We start from the raw sequence: 25787 nt of genomic DNA on the forward strand, positions 1-25787 counted from the left end.
ACATTGGGACAAGATTTTCTCAGAGCATTATGCATAATGAAATCACAGAAATATTTATAAACAATAGATACATATTGTGGTTCTGAAGCATTAGAAGAGAACACAAAATACTGCTGGGAGGAAGAGCATTTCTTGCAATGTTGATTAACAGAAAAGTTTGAGTTCCAAACAATATGTCACATCAGCAGTAATAGTACCAATGGGTCATTTGCTACATTTACTCAGGGCCGTATGTGCAATGAAATCATAAACCTATTCATAAAAAGGCTTACAATCTCTTTGTAAATATGAAAAACAGAACTTCTCATCATGCAATGAATATGACAAGTGAAACTACTGCTGCAGCAAAGCACATCAGAGAGCCAATCATGAACATGAAGCTTTCAGAAAATTGCTTTTTATATTTGAAGCTAAATTTTGTTCACAGATCTACTCAAGAAGCAAATATGTCACTGATATTAAGTGTAAACTCCAATAAACTTTATTCATAAAAAATTATCAAAAATTCAGTGGAATCACTTTCTCAATTGTTTTGTGTTGTCATTCTTTTGCCTAGACTTAGCACAGATCCGAAGGTCACTGTAAAGTGAGACAACTATCCAATATAGAAACATAGAAAACCTACAGCACAATACAGGCCCTTCGGCCCACAATGTTGTGCCGACACATGCACTTACTTAGAAATTACCTAAGGTTACCCGTAGCCCTCTATTTTTCAAAGCTCCATGTCCCTATCCAGGAGTCTCTAATAAGACCCTATCGTATCCGCCTCCACCACTGCCACTGGCAGCCCATTCCATGCACTCACCACTCTCTGCATAAAAAAATTATCTCCTCTGTATCTACTTCCAAACACCTTAAAGCTGTGCCCTTTTGTGTTAGTCATTTCAGCCCTGGGAAAAAGCCTCTGACTATCCACACGAACAATGCCTCTCATCACCTTGTATACCTTTATCAGGTCACCTCTCATCTTCCGGCGCTCCAAGGAGAAAAGGATGAGTTCACTCAACCTATTCTCATAAGACATGCTTCCCAATCCAGGTAACATCCTTGTAAATCTCCTCTGCATCCTTTCTATAGTTTCCACATCCTTCCTGCAGTGAGGTGACCAGAACTGAGCACAGTACTCCAAGTGGGGCCTGACCAGTGTCCTATATAGCTGTAACATTACCTCTCAGCTCTTGAACTAAATCCCATGGTTGACGAAGGCCAATGCACCGGATGCCTTCTTAAGCACATAGCCAACCTGCGCAGCAGCTTTGAGTGTCCTATGGACTCTCACCCCAAGATCCCTCTCATCCTCCACACTGCCAAGAGTTTTACCATTAATACTATATTCTGCCATCATATTTGACCTACCAAAATGAACCACCTCACACTTATCTGAGTCGAACTCCATCTGCCACTTCTCAGCCCAGTTTTGCAACCTATCAATGTCTCGCTGTAACCCCTGACAGCCCTCCACACTATCCACAATGCCCCCAACTTTTGTGTCATCAGTAAAGTTACTAAACCATCCCTCCACTTCTTCCTCCAGGTCATTGATAAAAATCACTAAGAGTAGGGGTCCCAGAACAAATCCCTGAGGCACCAACCTCCATGCAGAATACGACCCATCTGCAACCACTCTTTGCCTTCTGTGATCAAGTCAATTCTGGATCCACAAAGCAATGTCCCCTTGGATCCCATGCCTCCTTACTTTCTCAATAAGCCTTGCATGGGGTACCTTATCAAATGCCTTGCTGAAATCCACATACACTACATCGACTGCTCTTCCTTCATCAATGTATTTAGTCACATCCTCAAAAAATTCAATAAGGCTCATAAGGCATGACCTGCCCTTGACAAAGCCATACTGACTACTCCTAATCATATTATGCCTCCCCAAATGTCCATATATCTTGCCTCTCAGGATCTTTTCCATCAACTTACTAACCACTGAACTAAGTCTCACTGGTCTATAATTTCCTGGGCTATCTCTACTCCCTTTCTTGAATAAGGGAACAACATCTGCAACTCGCCAAACCTCCGGAACCTGTCCCATCGCCGTTAATGATGCAAAGATCATTGCTAGAGGCTCAGAAATCTCCTCCCTCACCGCCCACAGTAGCCTGGGGTACATCTCATCCAGTCCCAGAGTCTTATCCAACTTGATGCTTTCCAAAATCTCCTAATATTTGTCTAAAAAGCTAACTATACCAGGCAATCTAATGAAAATCCAACTACCATGCCCAAAATTTTGTTAGGCTTGATAACCTATAAACATTATGTTAGATTTGATAACCTATAGGCAAGTTGATCATCTGCTCAATCGATTGATCATGTAATCAGCACAGCAGTGATTTGTGCATTTGATTTTGTTTGCAAATCATTTAATATTGCATAATGCCATCAATTCCCAATGTAACAACAAACAAATTAAGTTTAAAGTTAAGTAGGATTTATAAGGTCAGATTTTAAGCAGCCTAGACCAGGAGTTCCCAACCAGGGTTCCAGAGACACCTCAGTTAACGATAGGGGTCCATGGCATAAAAACGATTGGGAACCCCCAGCATTGACAGAAATTGTATCTGTTTGTGTCAATACTTCCAATAGACTGCAACCAACAGATTCTCACATCAAACTCTTAGATTGCACTCTTAGATTGCAGGATACATTACTTTTAAAAGAACAATAGAATGCTTAACTGCTGAATTAAAATTTATGTACTTCCTCTGCACTTTATGTCTGCTAGTGAGGGCTTACATTCAGTGGCCACCTTTATTAGGTACCCCCTATACCTAATAAAGTGGCCACTGAGTGTATTTTCATAGCCTTCTGCTGCTATAGCCCATTCATTTCAAGGTTCAACGTGATTCTCTTCTGCACACCTCTGTTGTAACTTTTGCTAATTTGAGTTAATGCCACCTTACTGGCAGCTTGAACCAGTGTGGGCATTCTATTCTGCTTTCTCACCTTTCACCCACAGAACTGCGATTCACTGGATTTATTTCTTTTTCACACCATTCTCTGAAAACTATGGAGACTGTTATGCATGAAAATCCCAGAAGAGAGGCAGTATCTGAGATACTCAAAGCACCCCATCTGGCACCAACAGTCATTCCACAGTCAAAATCACTAAGATCACATTTCTTCCCCATTCTGACATCTGATCTGAACAGCAATCGAAGCTCTTGACAATGTCTGTAAGCTTTTATGGAGTGAGTTGCTGCTACGTGACTGGCTGATTAGATATTTGCATTTATCAGATGCACAAGTGTACAATAAAGTGACCCTCTACAAATAAAAATCTGCAATGAATTTTTAGTAATAAAGCTGCAGCTTACAGGCAAACAGGATAGCATTTCCAATGTTATTATCACCAAATCATAAAAAAATTGTCACTTTATTCTGCAAAAAAAAATTACATTACTATTTCACTATTTGGAGCATCCATAGTTCTACAAAAAAAAGAGATTGGCTATTTTCCAGTATGGCCACCTTTTTCCTAGGGAAATTTAAAGTACGAAAGGGAGCTTCTGGAATTATTTTCATCTTTACTCCAAATAAAGTTTGCACTTTTACAAAATGTCATGGTAGTATCACCTATCCAGAGCATAAATGCTGCTTGGTAATCAAAGTTTCAAAGATTTATTTATTATCAAAATATGTATGCAGTATACCACTCAGATTCATCTTCTCCAGATAGCCACGAAACAAAGGAAACAATGGAAATCAGTTTGAAGCAGCAAACTCACCTCCCCGACAAAAAAAAATGGCTACGATAATCAACCCCCCACAAAATCCCCTTCCCCGCATAAAAGCCACAAGAACATCGACCCACCCCCCCAAACACCGGTCCCCCACACAAAAAACTAACGAAACGCAAAAAGAACATCCACCCCCAAACCCCTCTTCTCTGCACAAAACACAAGGGCATCGATCCCTCAAACCCACTCCCCCCACACAAAATCAAAAAACGAGAAAGAATGGGTGAAAACACAGGATATGAAAGGCATAAGACTAAAGAAGTCCATTGTCTTAATCCATAAACACAGAACCTTGGTAACATCCTTCAACATCATCAAAAGAGAGAAACACCGCTCGAAAGTAGATGCCTACCTCCAGGCTGCCACAGTGAGCCACCACAGAGCAATAGACCACACGGACTCCTTCTCTGTCAATAGAGGGATCCCATCAGTGATCAAAAAGCATCTAGTCAGTCCTGACCCCTGACTTGCCTTCCGCATTCGCTTCAATGTTTCCAGCTTCCTCAACACTTCTCTTCGGTGAATAATGGCTGCTCTAATCGACAATAGTGGAAATTGAGTGCAATAAAGTTGGACTTCACCTGAACGCTAAAAAGACATAGTACATGGCACTTAACTGTGACGAAGGTATTCTCAAGACTGTAAAGAACAATACCATTAAGAAAGTATTTGACTACAAGTACCTCAGGTCAAGGATGATGAATTCAGAGAAGGACATAAAGATACAGAAGGTGCTGGCAAAGAGGTCTATGAACGACATGAAGGAAGTCTGGAAGTCGAACTTGACCAGAGGGCTTTTAAAGAGGATTTTCATAGCAGTCATAGAGTCCATTCTTACGTACGGATGCGAGACGTGGACACCCACCAATACTATGCGAAAGTCTCTAGATGGCTGCTATACACGAATGCTCTGGATGGCTCTTGACGTGAGTTGGCAACAGCACATGATGAACGTCCAACTCTATAACGAACTACAGATGCTCACCGCAAAAATCAAGGCGAGAAGACTGCAACTAGCGGGGCACTATCTACTCCACCCTGAGCTACCTGCCAGTCTAGTCGTCATATGGGAGCCCAAGCATGGGAGGATGAACGCTGGGCGCCCTCCCAAGACTATGGTCAACACGCTCCTAGAAGACAGCGGTGTGGCTAATGTAGATGAACTGAACACACTGAGGAGGGAGAGGGAGAAGTGGAGAGTCCGTCATCGTGCCCGACGTCGGCCCCCTAGGCCTGAGTCGATGTAGTAGTAGCAGTAGTAGTAATCAACGAATTTGAATCGAACATCAGCTTGCGCCCCATCTCAAATATTCTTCGCCTCAAGGCTTCGAGCTAGAGCTCACGCTCACTTCCCAGAATCTTCTTGGAGACAGCAAAGAACTGCATTACTCAATTGATCTCCAAACTGTAAATCACGGGCTCTAACAGTTCCACAAACATATTTAAGATGAAAAACAGACATAGAAGAAGTGAAATAAGCAGTTTGTGGTCTACCTGGAAGATGTTGACAGAGGAAGCATTGTACACAGTCTTGACCGGACAAAATGAAAAATTGTTTAAAAAAAAGTAAATAGGACAGATGAGTAACCACAAATTTCCCACGCAACTGCAAAAATCCATGGCAAGCACTTGAACGTTTTACAAGGGCTTTGTTTTTTTACAAAATGATTTTAGTTTAATACTATCTGACATAAAACAGAAATATTATTTTAAAAAGTTGAAATAGCTGTCAAATTGTGGAAGATCCAGCTCTTCATCTCAAAGAAGTACTTTGATGTCTGACTGAAAACTCCGAACAGGGGATAACTGGAAAGCAGTGAACTATGTGTCATGGGCAATGTTAAGGTGTAAAATTCTTTAATCTGAACACAACAGTTGTGAAAACTAAAGTACCTTTTCTTAGTTTAGCAAGTGGACATCACTAAATAGCTGCTGGCATAAATATTACAGTTAATATATCTAATTTGAAACAGATGTTCCATTTTGAATATCTTTGATCTGAAATAGCTAACATGTTAATGTGTGGAAAGAATAACAAGCCATAGAGTTAATTAAGCCACATACACATACATAAGCACAACAGTACGCAGGGTCGGCTGTTCAGTCGCTATAGATTGCTGGAAGATAGCAATAGTTTCTCTGAGACTTTAATCTAAAATCATAACTTTAAATTGATTCATACTGTTGGCTTCTAAATCCAACAGAGATTTTCTATTTACACGAAATGTATGCAAACTTGCTCTATCCTTTTGACGTTAAATATGAACTTGTATACACTTCACACCAGTTGAAAGCCAATTTAAGAATGGTATTAAGAGATTTATCCTGGCAAAAGACAAAATTCAAACAATTTCAGTGATTAAAAAATTATACTTCCAGAAATACTTTTGTACTTCATAGCAAAATCAACTACCTTCTTAGTCACTGCACCTGCAATAAGCTATCTATTTCTCAATGTAACAATGCAAATAAAAAATAGCAGCAATTGCACAACAGATTACTGGACTTCATACTCAACAACTGCCTCCATTTCCATGTCAAACTTAAAAATTCTCGAAGAATCAGATTCAGGTTTATTATTATGGACTTGTACATGGTGAAACTTCTACCTAAATGATTTCTGCCCAGCGCCATTGAGCCTAAACAATTGCTGCTCAATGGCACTGACTTTAACAATCATAAAGTGCATTGAGCAGCTAGTTAACAGATCATATAAAATCCTGCCTTCAAGCTGCATTGGATCCATTCTAGTTCTCCTACCATAGTCTGGAGAAACATTGTTTTGTTTGGTTGTATATATGCACAGTCAGATGATAAAAACTTGAACTGAACTTGTTTTGTGGAGCAACACACATCAAAGTTGCTGGTGAACGCAGCAGGTCAGGCAGCATCTCTAGGAAGAGGTACAGTCGACATTTCAGGCCGAGACCCTTCGTCAGGACTAACTGAAGGAAGAGCTAGTAAGAGATTTGAAAATGGGAGGGGGAGGGGGAGATCCAAAATGATAGGAGAAGACAGGAGGGGGAGGGATGGAGCCAAGAGCTGGACAGGTGATTCACGTTCCAAGAAAGAATATATGGCTGTGATAACGAGCCTGAGTCAAAATGTGGTCGAAAAGTTGAAGAGCCGAAGAAATTGCAGATGGGGAGCAGTGAGAGATGGCTTCACTGAACTCCCGTCAAAGAAAAGATTTAAACTTCTTCAGTGTAGGCATCACCAGAAGAAGCTTCGCAGTAGTGAATTTAAAAACGCAAAGGTGAGGAATTCTGCAGATGCTGGAAATTCAAGCAACACACATCAAACTTGCTGGTGAATGCAGCAGGTCAGGCAGCATCTCTCGGAAGAGGTACAGTCTGTGGAAGTAGTCAATGCAAAGATATAAACTGCAAAATAAATAAGTGCAAAAGAAATAATGTGTTCATGAATCATTCTGAAATCTGATGGAGGGGAATCAAATTTGTAACCATTTACATATAATTTTATTAATGCACAATGAAACGCACGTATTTGCTGAGAAATTGGACTTTATTTCCTATTCACTGTTTGGGAACTGCAAATTGTGTCACCCCCAAGTCAGAAAGCATAAAAAATAGACTATAAAATTGGTGGTGAACGCAGCAGGCCAGGCAGCATCTCTAAGAAGAGGTACAGTCGACGTTTCAGGTCAAGACCCTTCGTCAGGACTAACTGGAGGAAGAGATAGTAAGAGATTTGAAAGTGGGAGGAGGAGGGGGAGATCCAAAATGATAGGAGAAGACAGGAGGGGGAGGGATGGAGCCAAGAGCTGAACAGGTGATTGGCAAAGGGGATATGAGAGGATCATGTATCCCCTTTGCCAATCACCTGTCCAGCTCTTGGGTCCATCCCTCCCCCTCCTGTCTTCTCCTATCATTTTGGATCTCCCCCTCCCCCTCTCAAATCTCTTACTAACTCTTCCTTCAGTTAGTCCTGACGAAGGGTCTCAGCTCGAAACGTCAACTGTACCTCTTCCTACAGATGCTGCCTGGCCTGCTGCATTCACCAGCAACTTTGATGTGTGTTGCTTGAATTTCCAGCATCTGCAGAATTCCTGTTGTTTGCGCTATAAAATTGGGCCATCTTTACTTTCTGACATCATCATCATGACTTTAAGAGTTAACTCCCCTTTTAAGTGTTGAAACCAATCTGAACAATTTCATAAACAACTGCTACTATAGCGGGACAGGTATCTAGCATACCATTCATGTACTGACCCACACTGCTCATAAAAAGATCCTATCTCTTCAGTGACCAGATTATGGAAAATGTGGTAAAGGGAAAGCTGTGCAAAAGCCCTCCAAGAAAGTTTCCCCCAACTAACAACAGGACCAATGATGCTCTATGATCTCTGATAGCTCCAGTTCTCTATTACCCAGCAACAAACACCAGATCTACAGATCGAATGGTCTGTGAAATAAACCTCAGAATTCACCAAATTTATAATCTTTACAAAGGCCTAAACCATTAATCATTTTATAAATGAAAAAAAAATGGGAGGACTTTTAAACACAGAACAATAACCAACTTAAAATAATACATAGTTCATTATTTTCATTGAACATTGATTGTCATTCATTACAATGAACAATGCATAACACAGTAAATATAATCGGCAAAAATATAATGGCAACTATTAGGGTGAAAAACATCTAAAGGTGACAGAAATAAGCTTAAACACATCCAAAGCAGGCAGATTTTTCTCTAAACACAAGTGATTCTGCAGACACCGAAAATCCAAAGCAACAAGCACAAGCTGCTGAAGGAACTCAACAGGTGGGACAGTATCTATGGAGAGGAATAAACAATCGATATTTCAGGCCAAGACCCCTCATCAAATTTTGTCTTTTATGTATGACTTGTGAATTAGAATCTGGCACAAACAGGTCAATTTCTAGGCAATAAGTCCAGTCCCAGTTTACTTGTGATGTCACCAGCTTCAAAAACAACATTGGTTTTGCCTCACCCCTTCCAAATCCTATTTCCTTGACACTGTTAAGTTTATTCTCGATAGCAGCTGTTATTTATTTTGCATAGTAGTGAAGACAAATTTGATCTTTCAGAGACAAGCACTGTTAAACTTTTCTGAAAATGAACAACACATTATTTTCTTTGCAGTCTCTTTTCAGGATTCATGGAGGCACAACCTAATGGAAATATATTTTCAGACTGCTACCTTTGTGATATGTGCTATCTTAAGGAAAATGCACAGAATACCTTTAAAAACATACTTATAATGATAACTAAAATTGTGGAATTATTTAGCAATTGGAAAATAAATTCAACCACTCTCAGATTACTATTGTTACATACTGAAAAGGCTTCTTATATTCATTATTAACAGAGTCCTAAGTAACTTGCATTACATCAATATGAGTTACATAGACTCCATTTTAAAACAAGACTGCATTAACTATATGAGATAAAGTGTTATCACACATAAGAGGTTATAAAAATCGTCTAGCTAAAGTCCGTAAAGGAGCCGAACGGTCCAAAGCTGGAGATAAACAGGTATTAAGATCTCCGCCCCAAATCAATGAAAACTCGTTCAAATTCGGAAACTGATCAAACAATGATTTATAAAATTCCGGACAATCCATATTAGGAGCATAAACATTAACCAAAACTACTTTTTTATTAAATAGTAAACCACTAACCAATAAAAATCTACCATTCGGATCAGAGATAATATCCTGTTGTATAAAAGTAACTGAGGAATCTATAAAAATAGAGACGCCTCGAATCTTAGCATTGGAGTTCGAATGAAATTGTTGTCCCTTCCAGAATTTGAAAAAACGTAGTCTGTCCCCCCTCCGTACATGGGTCTCTTGTAAAAATAAAATTTGTGCTTTAAGTCTCCGGAACACTTTAAAAACTTTTTTCCTTTTAATAGGATGATTAAGACCATTAGTATTCCAGGAGACAAAATTAATAATAGACTCCATAAATCCTAAAGTCAACCCACAACAAGGAGGATTGACAATAGGCGCGACCCACAAACCCGGAGAGGAAACAGAACATACAAAAGATACCGGGGAAAAGGACGCAACCAGTACTTCAATAATGTATATAGCCCAAAGAGAAACAAACTAAAACGTGAAGCCCCTCCCACCACCACCCACCCCAAGACCCCAAGGCAAAATCTAAAGCAGACCCGCCAGAAAGAAGCAAGCGCTAAAACTACCCCCATGACTTCCGGTATACGCTCCCTAAAAAAAAGGTATAAATATGAAAAGGATCAGCTAATTGTAAAACAGTAAAAAAATAAGTAAAAAAAAGTTAGCTCAATTAAAATACACACAGAACAGAACAAAAGCCGGAAAATATATATTAAAAAAAAACCACAATAAACCTCAAACTCATGAATAGACACAGCAACAAAAAAAATAGGATTATTAACATAAAATGATTATAAAAAGCAAAACAGAATAAAATTTAAAAAAAAACTACAAAATTTAAGGCCGCACAGGAAATACGTAAGATGACAAAAGGGAAGTAACCACCCAGAATCCCCTGGGAAAAGAAAGAAATGACGCAGTTAAAAAGAAAGTTTAGCAGCCATATTAAGAAATCAAAAGTAAACTTTTCTGCCCAAATAGGGCACAGAAAAGTTAAAACCAACCAATTCACAGCCTCCGATCAACGGAGATAATTAAAAAAAGGCAATTAAGATGTTGAAGATGAAAGTTGATCCAGATAACTCTGGGCATCCAATGGAGAATCAAAAAAACGAAGGGCTCCATCTAACATGCGAATCCTTAGACGTGCAGGGTACAGCAGCGCTGGTCTTAAATCCATCTTATAGAATTCCGACATCACGGATCTGTAACGGACCCGTTGGTCCCAGATTGGTTTACTGAAATCTTCCACGAATCGGAACTTAAGATCCGAAAAATCAATGAAACCTTTAGATCGAGCGAATCGAAACAGTCTCTCCTTGTCTTGAAAATAATGAAAACGTAAAATAACATGCCTAGGTCTATCTGACCTAGACGAGTATGATGGGATTCTGTGAACACGATCCAGTAGCGGTGGTTGGTCAGGAAATACAGTAGGGAATGCATCTTTTAAAAGTTGAGAGAAATATTTCATGGGGTTGTTGGCTTCAACAGCTTCCCTCACGCCAATCATTCGTAAATTCTGCCGTCGCATTCTAGATTCCAAGTCAGAGTTTTTAAAAGTCAAAAAGTCAAGTTTCTTCTTCATTACATTAATTGTTTCTTCGATTTTCCCCATCTTAAGCTCACTTTGTTGCGCGAATTTTTGAAGATCAGATATAGCCGACTGATGTTCCGCAATACATGTTTGCATCTTATCAATTAAATCGGCAATTTTCTGGAAATTAGTTGAGATTTCCGTATGAATCAGGTCTTTAACAGAGCCTGCAATTTCCGTACGAATCATCTCCCTAACAGAGGTTGAAATTTCCCTCTGAATTAACTCCGATATCGCTTTCAAAGTCACCGGTGATTCAGTCGGGGGGAGATCCGTAGCTTTCGGTTTAACCGGAGGTTTACCATCCTTGCCGTTTTTCCCGTTCTTAGACATAGCAGATCTATGTATCTGCTACAAAATGTCACTTAATTGATAGAGAATATTGAAAAAAGGAACCCCACATTAAGTTGTACGTTTACATAGCACAGACACCGAAAAATAAAAGATGTCCACAAATTACTTTGCTGTGTTGCTACTTGCTTAGTACCCCATTTAACAGAGCACAAATTTGTAAAATAAATAATGGTCTTGCTGAGAAATTCACTTGGATAATTTTTATATAATTTTTAGTCTTCTTCAGTATTAAAATGTTAAATAACCTGACAGCAGGTTATTTTGCAATGCAGTCCACTGTAATTGGATCATTTCCAAGCATCTGCAAAACATGTTTCAAGTAGATAAATGCTACAAGATTGGCACTTCCTAAGATTGCTTGTGTTTCAGGACTAAGGCTAAAGGAATATTAACTCCCAAATTCTCTTTGGAATTACTTAACGAAACAGCAACTACAGCCTTTCAGATAATGTTCAGGATTTTATAAATCGAAGAAATCTTTAACTCGTATCAATAATTTTTATATAGTTCAGAATCAGAATTAGGTTTATTATCACCGGCATATGACGTGAAAATTGTTAACTTAGCAGTACCAGTTCAATGCAATACATAATATAGAAGAGAAAAAAAAATAAAAATAAAAATAATAATAGCAAATAAGTAAATCAATTACAGTATATGTATATTGAATAGATTACAACATGCAAAAAACAGAAATACTGTATAAATAAAAAAAAGTGAGGTAGGGTCCAAGGGTTCAATATCCATTTAGGAATCGAATGGTAGAGGAGAAGAAGCTGTTCCTGAATCACTGAGCGTGTGCCTTCAGGCTTCTGTACCTCCTACCTAATGGTAACAGTGAGAAAAGAGCATGCCCTGGGTTCTGGAGGTCCTTAATAATGGATACTGTCTTTCTGAGACATCGCTCCCTGAAGATGTCCTGGGTACTTTGTAGGCTAGTACCCAAGATGGAGCCAACTAGATTTACAACCCTCTGCAGCTTTATTCGGTCCTATGCAGTAGCCCCTCCATACCAGACAGTGATGTAGCCTGTCAGAACGCTCTCCACAATACATCTATAGAAGTTTTTGAGTGTATTTTGTTGACATGCCAAATCTCTTCAAACTCCTAATGAAGTATAACCGCTGTCTTGCTTTCTTTATAACTACATCGATATGTTGGGACCAGGTTAGATCCACAGAGATCTTGACACCCAGGAACTTGAAACTGCTCACTCTCTCCATTTCTGATCCCTCTATGAGGATTGGTATGTGTTCCTTCGTCTCACCCTTCCTGAAGTCCATAATCAACACACATCAAAGTTGCTGGTGAACGCAGCAGGCCAGGCAGCATCTCTAGGAAGAGGTACAGTCGACGTTTCCGGCTGAGACCCTTCGTCAGGACTAACTGAAATAAGAGCTAGTAAGAGATTTGAAAGTGGGAGGGGGAGGGGGAGATCCAAAATGATAGGAGAAGACAGGAGGGGGAGGGACGGAGCCAAGAGCTGGACAGTTGACTGGCAAAAGGGATATGAGAGGATCATGGGATGGGAGGCCTAGGGAGAAAGAAAAGGGGGAGGGGGAAGTTACAGAGAATAATATGTTGGACCTCGAGGCTGGTGGGGTGGTAGGGGAGGACCAGGGGGACCCTATTCCTAGTGTGGTGGCAGGACGATGGAGTGAGAGCAGATGTGTGTGAAATGGGGGAGATGCGTTTGAGAGCAGAGTTGATGGTGGAGGAAGGGAAGCCCCTTTCTTTAAAAAAGGAGGACATCTCCCTCGTCCTGAAATGAAAAGCCTCATCCTGAGAACAGATGCAGCAGAGATGGAGGAATTGCAAGAAGCCTCCGAGTCCAACATATTATTCTCCGTAACTTGCGCCACCTCCAACGGGATCCCACCACTAAGCATATCTTTCCCTCCCCCCCATCTGCTTTCCGCAGGGATCGCTCCCTACACAACTCCCTTGTCCATTCGTTTCCCCCCCCCATCCCCCCACACTCATCTCCCTCCTGGCACTTATCCTTGTAAGCAGAACAAGTGCTACACATGCCCTTACACTTCCTCCCTTATCACCACTCAGGGCCCCAGACGGTCCTTCCAGGTGAGGCGAGACTTCAGCTCTGAGTCAGCTGGGGTGATATACTGCGTCCGGTGCTCCCGATGTGGCCTTCTATATATTGGCGAGACCCGACGCAGACTGGGAGATCGTTTTGCTGAACACCTACGCTCTGTCCGCCAGAGAAAGCAGGATCTCCCAGTGGCCACACATTTTAATTCCACGTTCCATTCCCATTCTGATATGTCTATCCACGGCCTCCTCTACTGTAAGGATGAAGTCACACTCAGGTTGGAGGAACAACACCTTATATTCCATCTGGGTAGCCTCCAACCTGATGGCATGAAAATTGACTTCTCTAACTTCTGCTAATGCTCCACCTCCCCCTCATACCCCATCCGTTATTTATTTATATACACACATTCTTTCTCGCTCTCTCCTTTTACTCCCTCTGACTATACCCCTTGCCCATCCTCTGGGATTTCCCCCCTCCCCCTTTTCCTTCTCCCTGGGCCTCCTGTCCCATGACCCTCTCATATCCCTTTTGCCAATCACCTGTCCAGCTCTTGGCTCCATCCCTCCCGCTCCTGTCTTCTCCTATCATTCTGGATCTCCCCCTCCCCCTCCCACTTTCAAATCTCTTACTAGCTCTTCTTTCAGTTAGTCCTGACGAAGGGTCTCAGCCCGAAACGTCGACTGTACCGCTTCCTAGAGATGCTGCCTGGCCTGCTGCATTCACCAGCAACTTTGATGTCTGTTGCTTGAACTTGCAGCATCTGCAGAACTCCTCATGTTTGCATTTTTAAGTCCATAATCAGCTCTTTTGTCTTACTGATGTCGAGTGCCAGGTTGTTGCTGTGGCACCACTCCTCTCCTTGGCATATCTCACTCTTGTACGCCTTTCGTTACCACCCGAGATTCTACCAACAATGGTTGTGTTGTCAGCAAACTTACAGATGGTATTTGAGTTGAGCCGAGCCAAACAGTCATGTGTATATAGAGAGTAGAGCAGTGGGCTAAGCATACACCCGAAGTGCGCCAGTGTTGATTGTCAGCAAGGAGGATATGTTATCACCAATCCGCACAGATTGTGGTCTTCTGGTTAGGAAGTTGAGGATCCAATTACAGAGGGAGGTCCAGGTTCTGCAACTTCTCAATCAGGAATGTGGGAATAATGGTATTAAATGCTGAGCTATAGTCAATGTACAGCATCCTGAGTAGAAGTTTTTGTTGTCCAGGTAGTCTAAAGCCATGCAGAGAGCCATGGAGATCGCATCTGCCGTTGACCTATTGTGGCGATAGTCAAATTGCAATGGGTCCAGGTCCTCGCTGAGGCAGGAATTCAATCTAGTCATGATCAACCTCTCAAAGCATTTCATCACTGTCGATGTGAGTGTTGCTGGGCAATAGTCATTTAGGCAGCTCACATTATTCTTCTGAGGCACTGATATAATTGTTGCCCTTTTGAAGCAAGTGGGATCTCCCACTCTAGCAGTGAGAGGGTGAAAATATCCCTGAATACTCCCGCTAGTTGGTTGGTACAGGTCTTCAGAACCTTACCAGGTACTCCATCGGGACCTTCTGCCTTGCGAGAGTTCACTCTCTTTAAAGACAGCCTAACATCGGCCTCTGAGACAGAGATCACAGGGTCATCAGGTGCAACGGGATCTTCACAGCTGTAGTTGTGTTCTCCCTTTCAAAGCGAGCATGGAAGGTGGTGAGTTCAGCTTGCAATGAAGCATTGCTGCCATTCATACTATTGAGTGTCGCTTTGTAAGAAGTAATGTCCTGCAAAACCTGCCAGAGTTGCCATGCATCCGATGTCACCTCCAACCTCATTCGAAATTGTCTCTTCACCCTTGAAATAGCCCTCTGCAAATCATACCTGGTTTTCTGGTACCGGCCTGGGTTGCCAGACTTGAATGCCACAGATCTAGCCTTCAGCAGACAATGTACTTCCCGGTTCATCCACGGCTTTTGGTTTGAAAATGTACAGTAAGTCTTCGTAGGCACACACTCATCCACATAGGTTTAAATGAAGTCGGTAACAACTGCAGCATACTCGTCCAGGTTGAAAAATGAATCCCTGAATGCAGTCCAGTCCACCGATTCAAAGCAGTCCTGTAGGTGCTCCTGTGCTTCCCTTGTCCATACTTTCTTAGTCCTCACTACTGCAGTCTTCAGTCTCTGCCTATACTCAGGGAGTAAAAGTACAGCCAGGTGATCAAACTTCTTGATGGTGGTGTAGCAATGGTCCAGTGTGTGGTTTCCTCTGGTATTGCAAGTGATTTGTTGATGGTAGTTGCTTAGTGATTTTTTCAGACTGGCCTGGTTAAAATCTCCCAAAACATGGTGAAGGCATTAGGGTGCACTGTTTCATGCATGTTGATCCCATTGCTCAGATCATCTAAAGCTTGATTGACATTTTTACTGCACATTTGCCAACAATAGCTTTTGTCAAGGGCTGCAGGCTGTTCTACGTGCGGCATCAGCACCTGTTGCTGTCTTCAAATTGCAAGGTTGTACAATATGCAGCATACAACTATTAAGTCTCTGCAAAATTGGAATAATATTACAGGACACTCCCAGACTGAAGCAGGCACCAGGACCACATAGGACATGCAGCACACAGCAGACCTTTCGGCCCAATGAGCATTTATTTGTCCTCCGAGATTTCTCTTTGTTTCTTATTTGAATCCATCAGCAAAGCCAACTCAGCTTCCCCATCTTGCTATTAAACTTATTGGCTGCATTTAAATCATTAAAATAGATTATTTAAATAACTGGTAAGCTTACATTTCCACTGCTATTAACACTCTGCATTGCATACAGCTCATTTTGTCTAATGTCTGAAATTAAACCAACAGGATCCCACTAGACAATAACTGAGGTTCAAAGAGAGATCTTTCTCTGCATTTAGTAATTAAATATTAAATATATTTAGTGAGGGAGTGCAACATAAGTTCACAAAGTTAATTCCCGGGATGGCGGGACTGTCATATGTTGAAAGGTTGGAGCGACTGGGCTTGTATACACTGGAATTTTGAAGGCTGAGAGGGGATCTTATTGAAACATATAAGATTATTAAGGGATTGGACACGCTGCAGGCAGGAAGCATGTTCCCGCTGATGGGTGAGTCCAGAACCAGAGGCCACGGTTTAAGAATAAGGGGTAGGCCATTTAGAACAGAGTTGAGGAAAAACTTTTTCACCCAGAGAGTGGTGGATATATGGAATGCTCTGCCCCAGAAGGCTGTGGAGGCCAAGTCTCTGGATGCTTTCAAGAAAGAGATGGATAGAGCTCTTAAAGATAGCGGAATCAAAAGTTATGGGGATAAGGCAGGAACTGGATACTGATTGTGGATGATCAGCCATGATTACAGTGAATGGCGGTGCTGGCTCAAAGAACCGAATGGCCTACCTATTGTCTATTGTCTACATCAGTGTTTTACCCTCCATATATCACACTATTTTTAAACAACTTCAGACCATGTGTTAAAATATGATCTATGAAACGAATTCAATTTCACATAAGTAACAGCAGGGAAAATGAACAAAACAAAACAAACGCAGAAACCTAACAACAAATACAAAGCAGCACAAACAACATTCGGAACATTAGTTCAAAAATATTTTTCTTTAGCAATAGTTTAGTTTGCTAATTTACACATTCCTGCAAAATAGACAGTACTTTTCATTAGCAACAATGAACACCATCTATGGAAGGAAAGGAACAGTCAGTGCTTTTGATTGAAATCCTGCATCAGGATCTTGCTTTTCACTAGATGGCCTAGGCCCAACTAAGAAATCTACTTTCTCAGACATCCCACCCTGCAAAAACTCATTTCAGGGAGGTAGCACCATCAATTTGCAGGAGACTTCCGGGAGAGGTGGGATGTCTGAAATAGAGTAGCTCCTTAGCAGCTGGCCAGCTAGTTTAAATTACGTTAGCTATGCTAATGAACGAATGACACCTGTTAAACTCACCTCAACATGTCTTTTACATTTTAACCCACCATGGGCAACAGAAAAGTCATTGTTGCAAACAGTGGAGCGAGCAACACTGTCATTATTTTGACCCCTATTAGGCAGGAGTACACTTTAGTGTAGTCTGGGGTGATGTAAGTTTTTTTTTTGGAACACTCTGCAATGGCGCGCTCTCGCTCGCGCTGTCTCTCTCTCTCTCTCTCTCGTAGTCACTCGCACGCTCTCAAACGCTCTCGCTTGCTTTCTCACTCGCTCGCTCTCTCTCGCTTGCTTTCGCTCTCGCCCACGCACTCTCGCTTGCTTTCTTGCTCACTTTCTCGCTCACTCGCTCTCTCTCGCATGGTCGCTCTCGCACTCTCTCTTGCTTTTCTCTCGCTCGCTCTCAAAAAAATTGATTTCCGTGATATTGTATATAATTTGCGGGCATCAGGGAGCCACTATTAATATGCGGGAGACTCCCGGAAGTTCCGGGAGAGGTGGGATGTCTGCTTTCTTCTCCGTGAAACAAAGGAAATAAAAAGAATCATTCAAGATACTGTATAAAGAGAATTGAAGATGCAGAGAAAGTGGCAGAAGATTCCAAATAAAGTGGCCAACATAAATCCATTTTTTACTCAACCACATATCTTACTTAGTGAATTATCCAATTTCACACAATACAACAGTTATGGCTTTGTAATCAACAACTGCTTACAAATTAAAAGAAAAACAATCAAGCACATCTCAGTTGGTGTCTGTCAAGTAGGGAATTTTATAACAAAGAAATGCACATTTCTGAAAATAGTTATATCTTCAAATAACTCTAATTTAACCACGGAAGTACTATGACTAACAGGCAATGACAAAGCGTCCTTTATCCTGGTCTGCACAGACACACATGTGGGAAATTAAATGAACTCAACTGACAGTTTACAGGAAATTCATTCAAAAGGAATCAAGGGTTTTAGCTGTTGAAACACCCTCAGATCTATGGTACTGTTCCTTAAGTGAAACAAGGGTCATAGCTGGTGGTTCGTTTCTTTTAAATTTTATTATCAAATTTCTTAGAACATTTAAAAAACATGGAACACTAATTTTGAGATGTAAATTGCAGTCAATAATGCAATCATTTCAGTTGCTTTACATGTGAACAAATGTATGAAGGAAAGTGGAAATAGGGGGAAAACAGGAATTTAGGAATTATAAACAAGTTATATGTATTAGTTGGAAAATGTACTGTTTTATCTCAGTAGTCAATTTCATAATATCCTTCTTGCTCATTTGATTATAATTTACACACAGAATGTAAAAGGCTTACAGGATACATTGTACATTTATTTTTCTAAGCAAATCTCAAAATGATCCATTATTATTTGGATATTAAAACAAAAGGTTTGCCTATTGTAAGGTACTCTGACACACAATCACAATTAACAGATTATGTATAAATATTAAAAACAAATTTAGACCTACCAGCAGTTTATTTGTTTATTTACCTTTTCCTCCTGGATTCTTTCTTCTATCCTTTTTAATGCCACCTCATGTGCTCTAAACAGACTGATGGTGCTAGTTTGGTCAGGGTCTAAAATATTGCCATCTTCATCACGAACCACCAGATCCAGGTCAAGGATTCTAAAATCAATTAGAACAGAATGGTAGTAGCATCAAAATAGAACAGATTTCCTTCTAAAACTATCTTAACTCCTGCAAGAGCATAATCCATGTTGATTTATATATTTTTATTTCTTCTGCACAAATTTCCCTTTATTAACAGGTCTGCAAATATTATAGTACTGCCCAAGTCTGGCCACTTCCATGTTGTGGGCATTGAACCTGGATTATGACAAAATATTCTTACATTGCTGGATAATACTCCACTACAGTTTGGAGTTTTGGTAAGCATGGTACAAAAGGTGATCTTTCCCATTCACCAACACTGAAACTAGCTCTTTTTTTTGTGCACAAATCAAACACTTTTATTTTGCCATATCATGTGGACTACAATTGCAGTATATAGTAAAAAAACAGCAATTATGAAAAGTACTATCAGCTATAAATGCATTCCATGCTGAGTATGAAGAACCCGCATGCTCACATTTCCTTGAGTTTGCATGTCATGACTTGAAACCGTAATAATATATTAATTCACCATGTATTTTCATTTTAGCAATGCCTTAAGACAGTAATTTTGATATTCTTTTCTGTGATTTATTTTAGTTCCCCAACCATATCGCAGCCACCACCCTGCGTTCAGACATTGTCCTTGTGTCTGAGTCTACTAAGCAAGTGGTGCTGCTGGAGCTGATAGTCCCATGGGAAGATCGCTTGGAAGAGGCCTTTGAAAGGAAGCTCTCCAAGTACGCAGGACTGGTCAGCAACTGTCAGCAGGCTGGATGGAGAGCGAGGTGTCTCCCAGTGGAGTTGGTCGTAGGGGATTCACAGCCCGTTCCTTAGTTAGAGCCTTCAGCATTTTGGGCATCGAGGGAGACAGGAAGAGGAGAGCCATCTGCAGTACCGCCAATGCAGCAGAGAGGGTCTCAAGATGGCTGTGGCTCAAACAAGGGAACCATGGAGTCATAAGTAGCTAGCCACCTGGACACAAGCTGGTGTCTGATCAGCCCTGGCTGGGTCACCTGGAGGAGGGTGTATGATGTTGAAAGACCCGAAACACCTGATGATTCCAGGGACATCACTGAAGATGTGTCCAGAAGCATCAGTAGATGTATGTACACAGGTCCTATCTGCCAAGCAATATCAAAGCAAGGAGAATAGTATGTACAAAATTAGACCTTAGAAATAATTCATAATAGATTGACCTTAGGAAGATCTTCTCCATTGCTGGGGTTAATCAATACATAATATCATTCTCCACCTGTTGTTCATTAAAATAACAGAGCCAATAATTTTGAAATCATTTCTATGTGCATTGTCATAAATTTAACATGTAAATTTATGCTACAAACAACCTATTATGCAGCTGCAAAATGGAATCAGCTTTTGTCATGAAATTATTCATTTGCTTTCTACATATTTCTGAAGGTCATCATACCATTGGGACATGAGCTTTTTAAAAATAATTTTAAATATCAAAAGAAATTTGCATAAGTATTTTTAGTGGAACAGATCATTGTGATGACTGAGGATAAAGATAACAGTTTGATGTTGATGACATGTACAGTATATTGAGAATAGTTTCAATTCATTCATTACTGAGGTAGAAAATGTAAGCAGTGAATAACTTTAATTAGGTTTTGAAGCTTAACTAAACTTGACATTAATAAGAACACAAAAGAATGAATTACTTAAAGTTGAAGATTTTGATGTTGAGTCCTGAAGACTGCAACATGCCAAAATGAAAGATGTTATTCCTCAAGTATTAAACAGTGCAGGAGACCACATTGTGTAAAAGGTCAGACTAAAAATGGGATGGTAAATTAAAATAGAAGGTAACTAGCAGACTGAAAATAGGTGTGATCACCCAATCAGTGCAGATTTTCTGCAACATCAAATACAGCATTTAGATTGGGAAATATGCAAATGAAACATTGCTGAACTCGGAAAGAGTACTTGAGCCCCAGGATATTGTGAACAGGTGGTGAAAGGCCAAGTATTGCATCTCTTGCAGCTGCATGGAAAAGTGGCGTAAAGTGAGAAAACAGTAGGGTTGGACAGACAGCAATCCCTGTAAAGTGTTGAAAAGGAAAGGCAAGGGATGCTATGTCTGATAGTGAAATTTTGTTGGAACTGGTAGAAATCGCAAGTTTTGATTCAGGAATGTTGAGACTTGTTGACAAGGTAAGACCCACAGAACTCTGTTCTTGCTCTATTCAGAAGAGGGAGTGAGACCAGAGGTAAGAGAAATAGATGAAATGCAGCTAAAAGCCTAGTCCACTTTGATTGCTGTCTTTATATGACTTCCAGCATCTGTAGTTTTTGGATTTTCATATCATTAATAAAACCCAATCTCAAATAATACTTTACTCAACTTTGCTGAGATATAAAATTTAAGATAGTTGGAAATGGTGAACATCTGAAATACAAACAAAACTATTGAAAACACTCAGCTGGTCAAGCAGCTTCTAGGGAAAGAAAATAAGATATCCACAATAAAAAGATCCATGATCCATGATCTCCATCAGCACAGGTGCACCACAGAATGTGCTTGCCACCACCACCCACCCCCCGCTCTACTCACTTTACACCTATAACTGTGTGGCTAAACACATCTCCAACACCATATTCAAATCTGCTGATGACATCACTGTTGTGAGCCATATCAAATGTGGTGAGATCAAAAATTTAGCTGAGTGGTGTCATAACAACAACCTCTCACATAAAGTCAGCAAGACCAAGGAACTGATTTGTTTACTTCAGGAGAGAGAAAGCAGAGGTCCATGAGCCAGTACTCCTCAGAGGATCAGAGGTGGAGAGGCAATTTTAAATTCCTTGGTGTAACCATTTCAGAGGACCTATCCTGGCCCCAGCACATAAATACATTTGGGAAGAAAGCACGGCAGCACCTCTACCTCCTTAATGTCTATGGAGATTCAGCATGACATCAAAAACTTTGACAAACTTCTGTAGATGTGTAGTGCAAAGTATATTGACTGGCTGTGTCACAGCTCAGTATGGAAATAACAATGCCTTTGAAAAGGTGGTGGATTCAGCCAAGTACATCACAGGTAAAGCCCTCTCAACCATTGAGCACACTTACATAAAATGCTACCACAGGAAAGCAGCATTCATCATCAGAGATCCTCACCACCCAGACCATGCTCTTTTCTTGCTGCTGCCATCAGGTAGAAGGTACAAGAGGCTCAGGACTCTCACTCCCAGGTTCAAGAACAATTACTACTGCACATCATCAAGCTCTTGAACAAAAGGGGATAAGTACACTCATTTGCCCCATCATTGAAATGTTCCCACAACCAATGATGTCACTTTAAGGTCACTTTATTTTGTTATTTCATCTTCTTGTTATTTATTACTATTTATTTATATGTGCATTTGCAGTTTGTTGACTTCTGCACTCTGGTTAATCTTTCGTTAATCCTATTATAGTTACTATTCTATCCATTTGCAGAGTATGCCTAAAAGAAAATGAATCTCAGGGTTGTATGTGGTGACATATATGCAATCTGAAAATAAAATTTACCTTGAACTTTGATGAGTTAACATTTTTGACAAAGGTTCTTCAACTTGAAATATTAACTGTGTTTCTCTTTCCACAGATGCTCGGATTTTTGGGAAATAATTACTCTAAGGGAAGAGACTGAAGAGATCACCTGGAATGGAGCCAAATATTGGTGGCTGCACCAATTTGAAGGCAGCAGGGGAATACCCATTTCCCTTTAAGCCACTAATTCTTAATTACATACATATTATATACTTTTCTACAATTGTTTTCTGCTTAATTGAGATGACTACCACAATGGTCAAGATGATATATCTAGAACAGGGCTTCCCAACCTTTTTTGCAGTGCGGACCGGTTTCATGTTGACAATATTCTTGCAGACCAGCGGACTGGGGGGGGGCGGGATGGATGCCAACGGACAAGAGTAGCAGTCAAATACATTGTGTTTACCCAGAGAAAGACTACTATGACCATGAAGTCTTGCGCGGGCAGCAGTGCACATGCGTTATTTGCGAATGCGCGCACGTGCCCATTATTTTTCTACAAATCGTTTTTGGCGATTCTATTCGGAGGGGGGGTGTTAATCACGACCGGAATATCGGTGATAAGTGGCTAATACACTCAATTTCATTTCTAAAAGGCTTTATCTAACGAATTTAATATTAAAACACACAGCGCATTTTCCTCGCATGAATATAGCGATAAGTCAATTATCAGGGAAGGACAGGAGAGCTTGAAGTAAGTGTTGAACAAACTCCCAGTAGAAGTGTCAGAAGCAGGTTTGATATTATCATTTAAAGAAAAATTGAATAGGTATATGGACAGGAAAGTAATGGAGGGTTATGGGCTGAGTGCAGGTCGGTGGGACGAGGTGAGAGTAGCGTTCGGCAGAGACTAGAAGGGCAGAGATGGCCTGCTTCCGTGCTGTAATTGTTATATGGTTATATAAGTCAATAGCATCATAACATTTTAAGTAACGTTTGAATATTAAACACAGCGCATATTTTCCCCGTTGAACTTATAAAATCATTGCAATGCACCAATATTGCTGAAGCCCTGGGCTTGCTTTCCTGCAACAAGACGGCCCTATCGAGGGGTGATGGGGGACAGCGATACTCAAACGGGGTTCCTTATGTCCAGTCTATTCCGCAATTTAATTTTTGTTACATTCATCGCAGAGATATGTTGGAAATGGAAGCAATGTTTTCAGTGCTTCCGTGGCTATCTCAGGATATTGAGCCTTGACTTTGATCCAGAATGCTGGCAGAGATCTTATGTCAAACATACTTTTCAGCCCGCCGTCATTTGCAAGCTTGAGGAGTTGATCTCCTTCCCGTGCTGAAATGGATGACGCGCGGGTAATGGCTCAACAATGCGTGACAGGGAATGAGGAAAGGTGCAGCTGACTCATATCGTCAAATCATATCGTTTCCTCACGGCGCGGTAGCGCATGCTCTGCAGCCCGGTGGCTGGGGACCGCTGATCTAGAATTAGCAAACAATGTATGGAAAATAGAGTAAAATAAAAAATGGGCACAAATACATATAATCTGGCCCCACAGAAGCAAACGACCAGCAAAACACTGCTCCAATTAAAATATTAATATAATAAAATTTATAGGGCTTCAATCATTTGTATTTAGCATTTCTAATATTGCATTAGGAATACTATGACCAATTTCTCTACATGTTACAAAATGTTAATTGATCTAGATATACCTGTTGCCATAATCTATTTTGGCAGTGACTTTCTGCTTTAGTTCCTTCAGCTCATCTTGCGGGAGTGTTCCAGAAAGTATCTGTGATCGCCATTCAATAAGATCATACATCATGTTCCTAACTCGGCTGAACATCTCTTGATTATTACTCTAAAGCAAGATAAATTTAAAGAGGAAATTAGATACAAGAAACAATTAACTTTGATAGACTACACCTAATTTCATTCAATATTACCAAGTAATATCTCAAAACTGAACGGCATGATTACATTTGCATTTAAGTTACACGTGGTTGTGCTTTAAGCTGAGTGGAAGTTGAAAAGCTTCATAGGTAGGCCATTACGAAGCTGGTGCAAGACATTCTGAGTGAAGGGGAAAGACCATCATGATCCACATCAATACCTAAAATAGAAGCAAAAAGCAGTTTGGCAGCCAAAGAGGATGTTAAGAAGGATTACTTCCAGTGTCAGATGCTAGTTAGCAAAGAAATGGAAGGATATAGCAAGTTAATGCATGACTGGACAGTACAGGACAGAGTTTCCATTGGGACCAGTCCTGCAGCAGGAACTATAAAGGTGTTCAAGATGGATGGGCCTGCACCTGAACAGAATTGAAGCCAGTATACCTACAGAAAGAAAACCAATATTTTATGAGAATATTTAGCAGATTTAGCAAAGTGTTGGTCACAATTAAAAGGCAAAGAGGGAAAAAGGGGACATCAAACATTACTGATACGTACAATTAGACTTAAATGCAACACAGAATTGAGCACAAATTGATGAAAATGAAACATTTAAATTAGGTTTCGAATGCTGATGTTTACATAGATTAATTGTAGTTGCTGAGGTGCGAATAGCCAAATGATAATATGATACAGTGATAATGGTGACCTTGCTCCAAATAAAGTCAACTGCTTTATCTTCCCAATTTACTGTTTATTCAGGAACGATAAGGAAGAATGAAAAACAGACACATCAATAATTCCTCTCTCCTTCCACAAAGGCAGCTCAATCTGCTGAGCTCCTCTAACAATCTTTTTTCTCCAACGATCGAATCTATTTGGCTGCAATTATAAAACATTTGCGGAATTATTATGCAATTCGATATATTTTATAATCAACCAAATAGAAGAAAGGAAGCAAAAGAACAGATTGACACTGAAAATGCGTTAGTGGAGATTATGAGAGACTGTAACTATAACATTCTAATTTTCTACTCTTTCTTGCAAAGTTGCTAACCTCATACTTCCCTACATCATATTCAGTTAGTTATATTTTGCCCACTCAATCTACCTTCATCATTTGCTGACTGGGCCCCTTTCATAAGGTACTTCCCCATCTACCGGTACTTGACTGCAATACAGTGGCATGCAAAAGTTTGGGCACCCTGGTCAAAATTTCTGTTACTGTGAATAGCTAAGCGAGTAAAAGATGAACTGATTTCCAAAAGGCATAAAGTTAAAGATGACACATTTCTTTAATACTTTAAGCAAAAAAACTTTTTTATTTCCATCTCTTACAGTTTCAAAATAACAAAAAAGGAAAAGGGCCCAAAGCAAAAGTTTGGGCACCCTGCATGGTCAGTACTTAGAGCTGCTTGC

At 40.4% G+C, this 25787-nt stretch overlaps 1 protein-coding gene across 3 annotated transcripts in view; it reads right to left on the reverse strand.

Annotated features, from left to right (window-relative positions):
- dock1 (dedicator of cytokinesis 1) overlaps positions 1 to 25787 on the reverse strand; it is a 575517-nt gene that overhangs the window by 448330 nt on the left and 101400 nt on the right. For all 3 annotated transcript variants that reach the window (XM_063071820.1, XM_063071822.1, XM_063071821.1), the window contains 2 exons: positions 24189 to 24337; positions 18832 to 18967 (listed from right to left, as the gene is read on the reverse strand). In XM_063071820.1, coding sequence (XP_062927890.1) covers positions 18832 to 18967; positions 24189 to 24337 — 285 coding nt within the window. The remainder of the gene's footprint in view (positions 1 to 18831; positions 18968 to 24188; positions 24338 to 25787) is intronic.

Source organism: Mobula hypostoma, chromosome 19 (genome assembly GCF_963921235.1).
Source record: "Mobula hypostoma chromosome 19, sMobHyp1.1, whole genome shotgun sequence".
Classification (NCBI taxonomy): Eukaryota; Metazoa; Chordata; class Chondrichthyes; order Myliobatiformes; family Myliobatidae; genus Mobula; species Mobula hypostoma.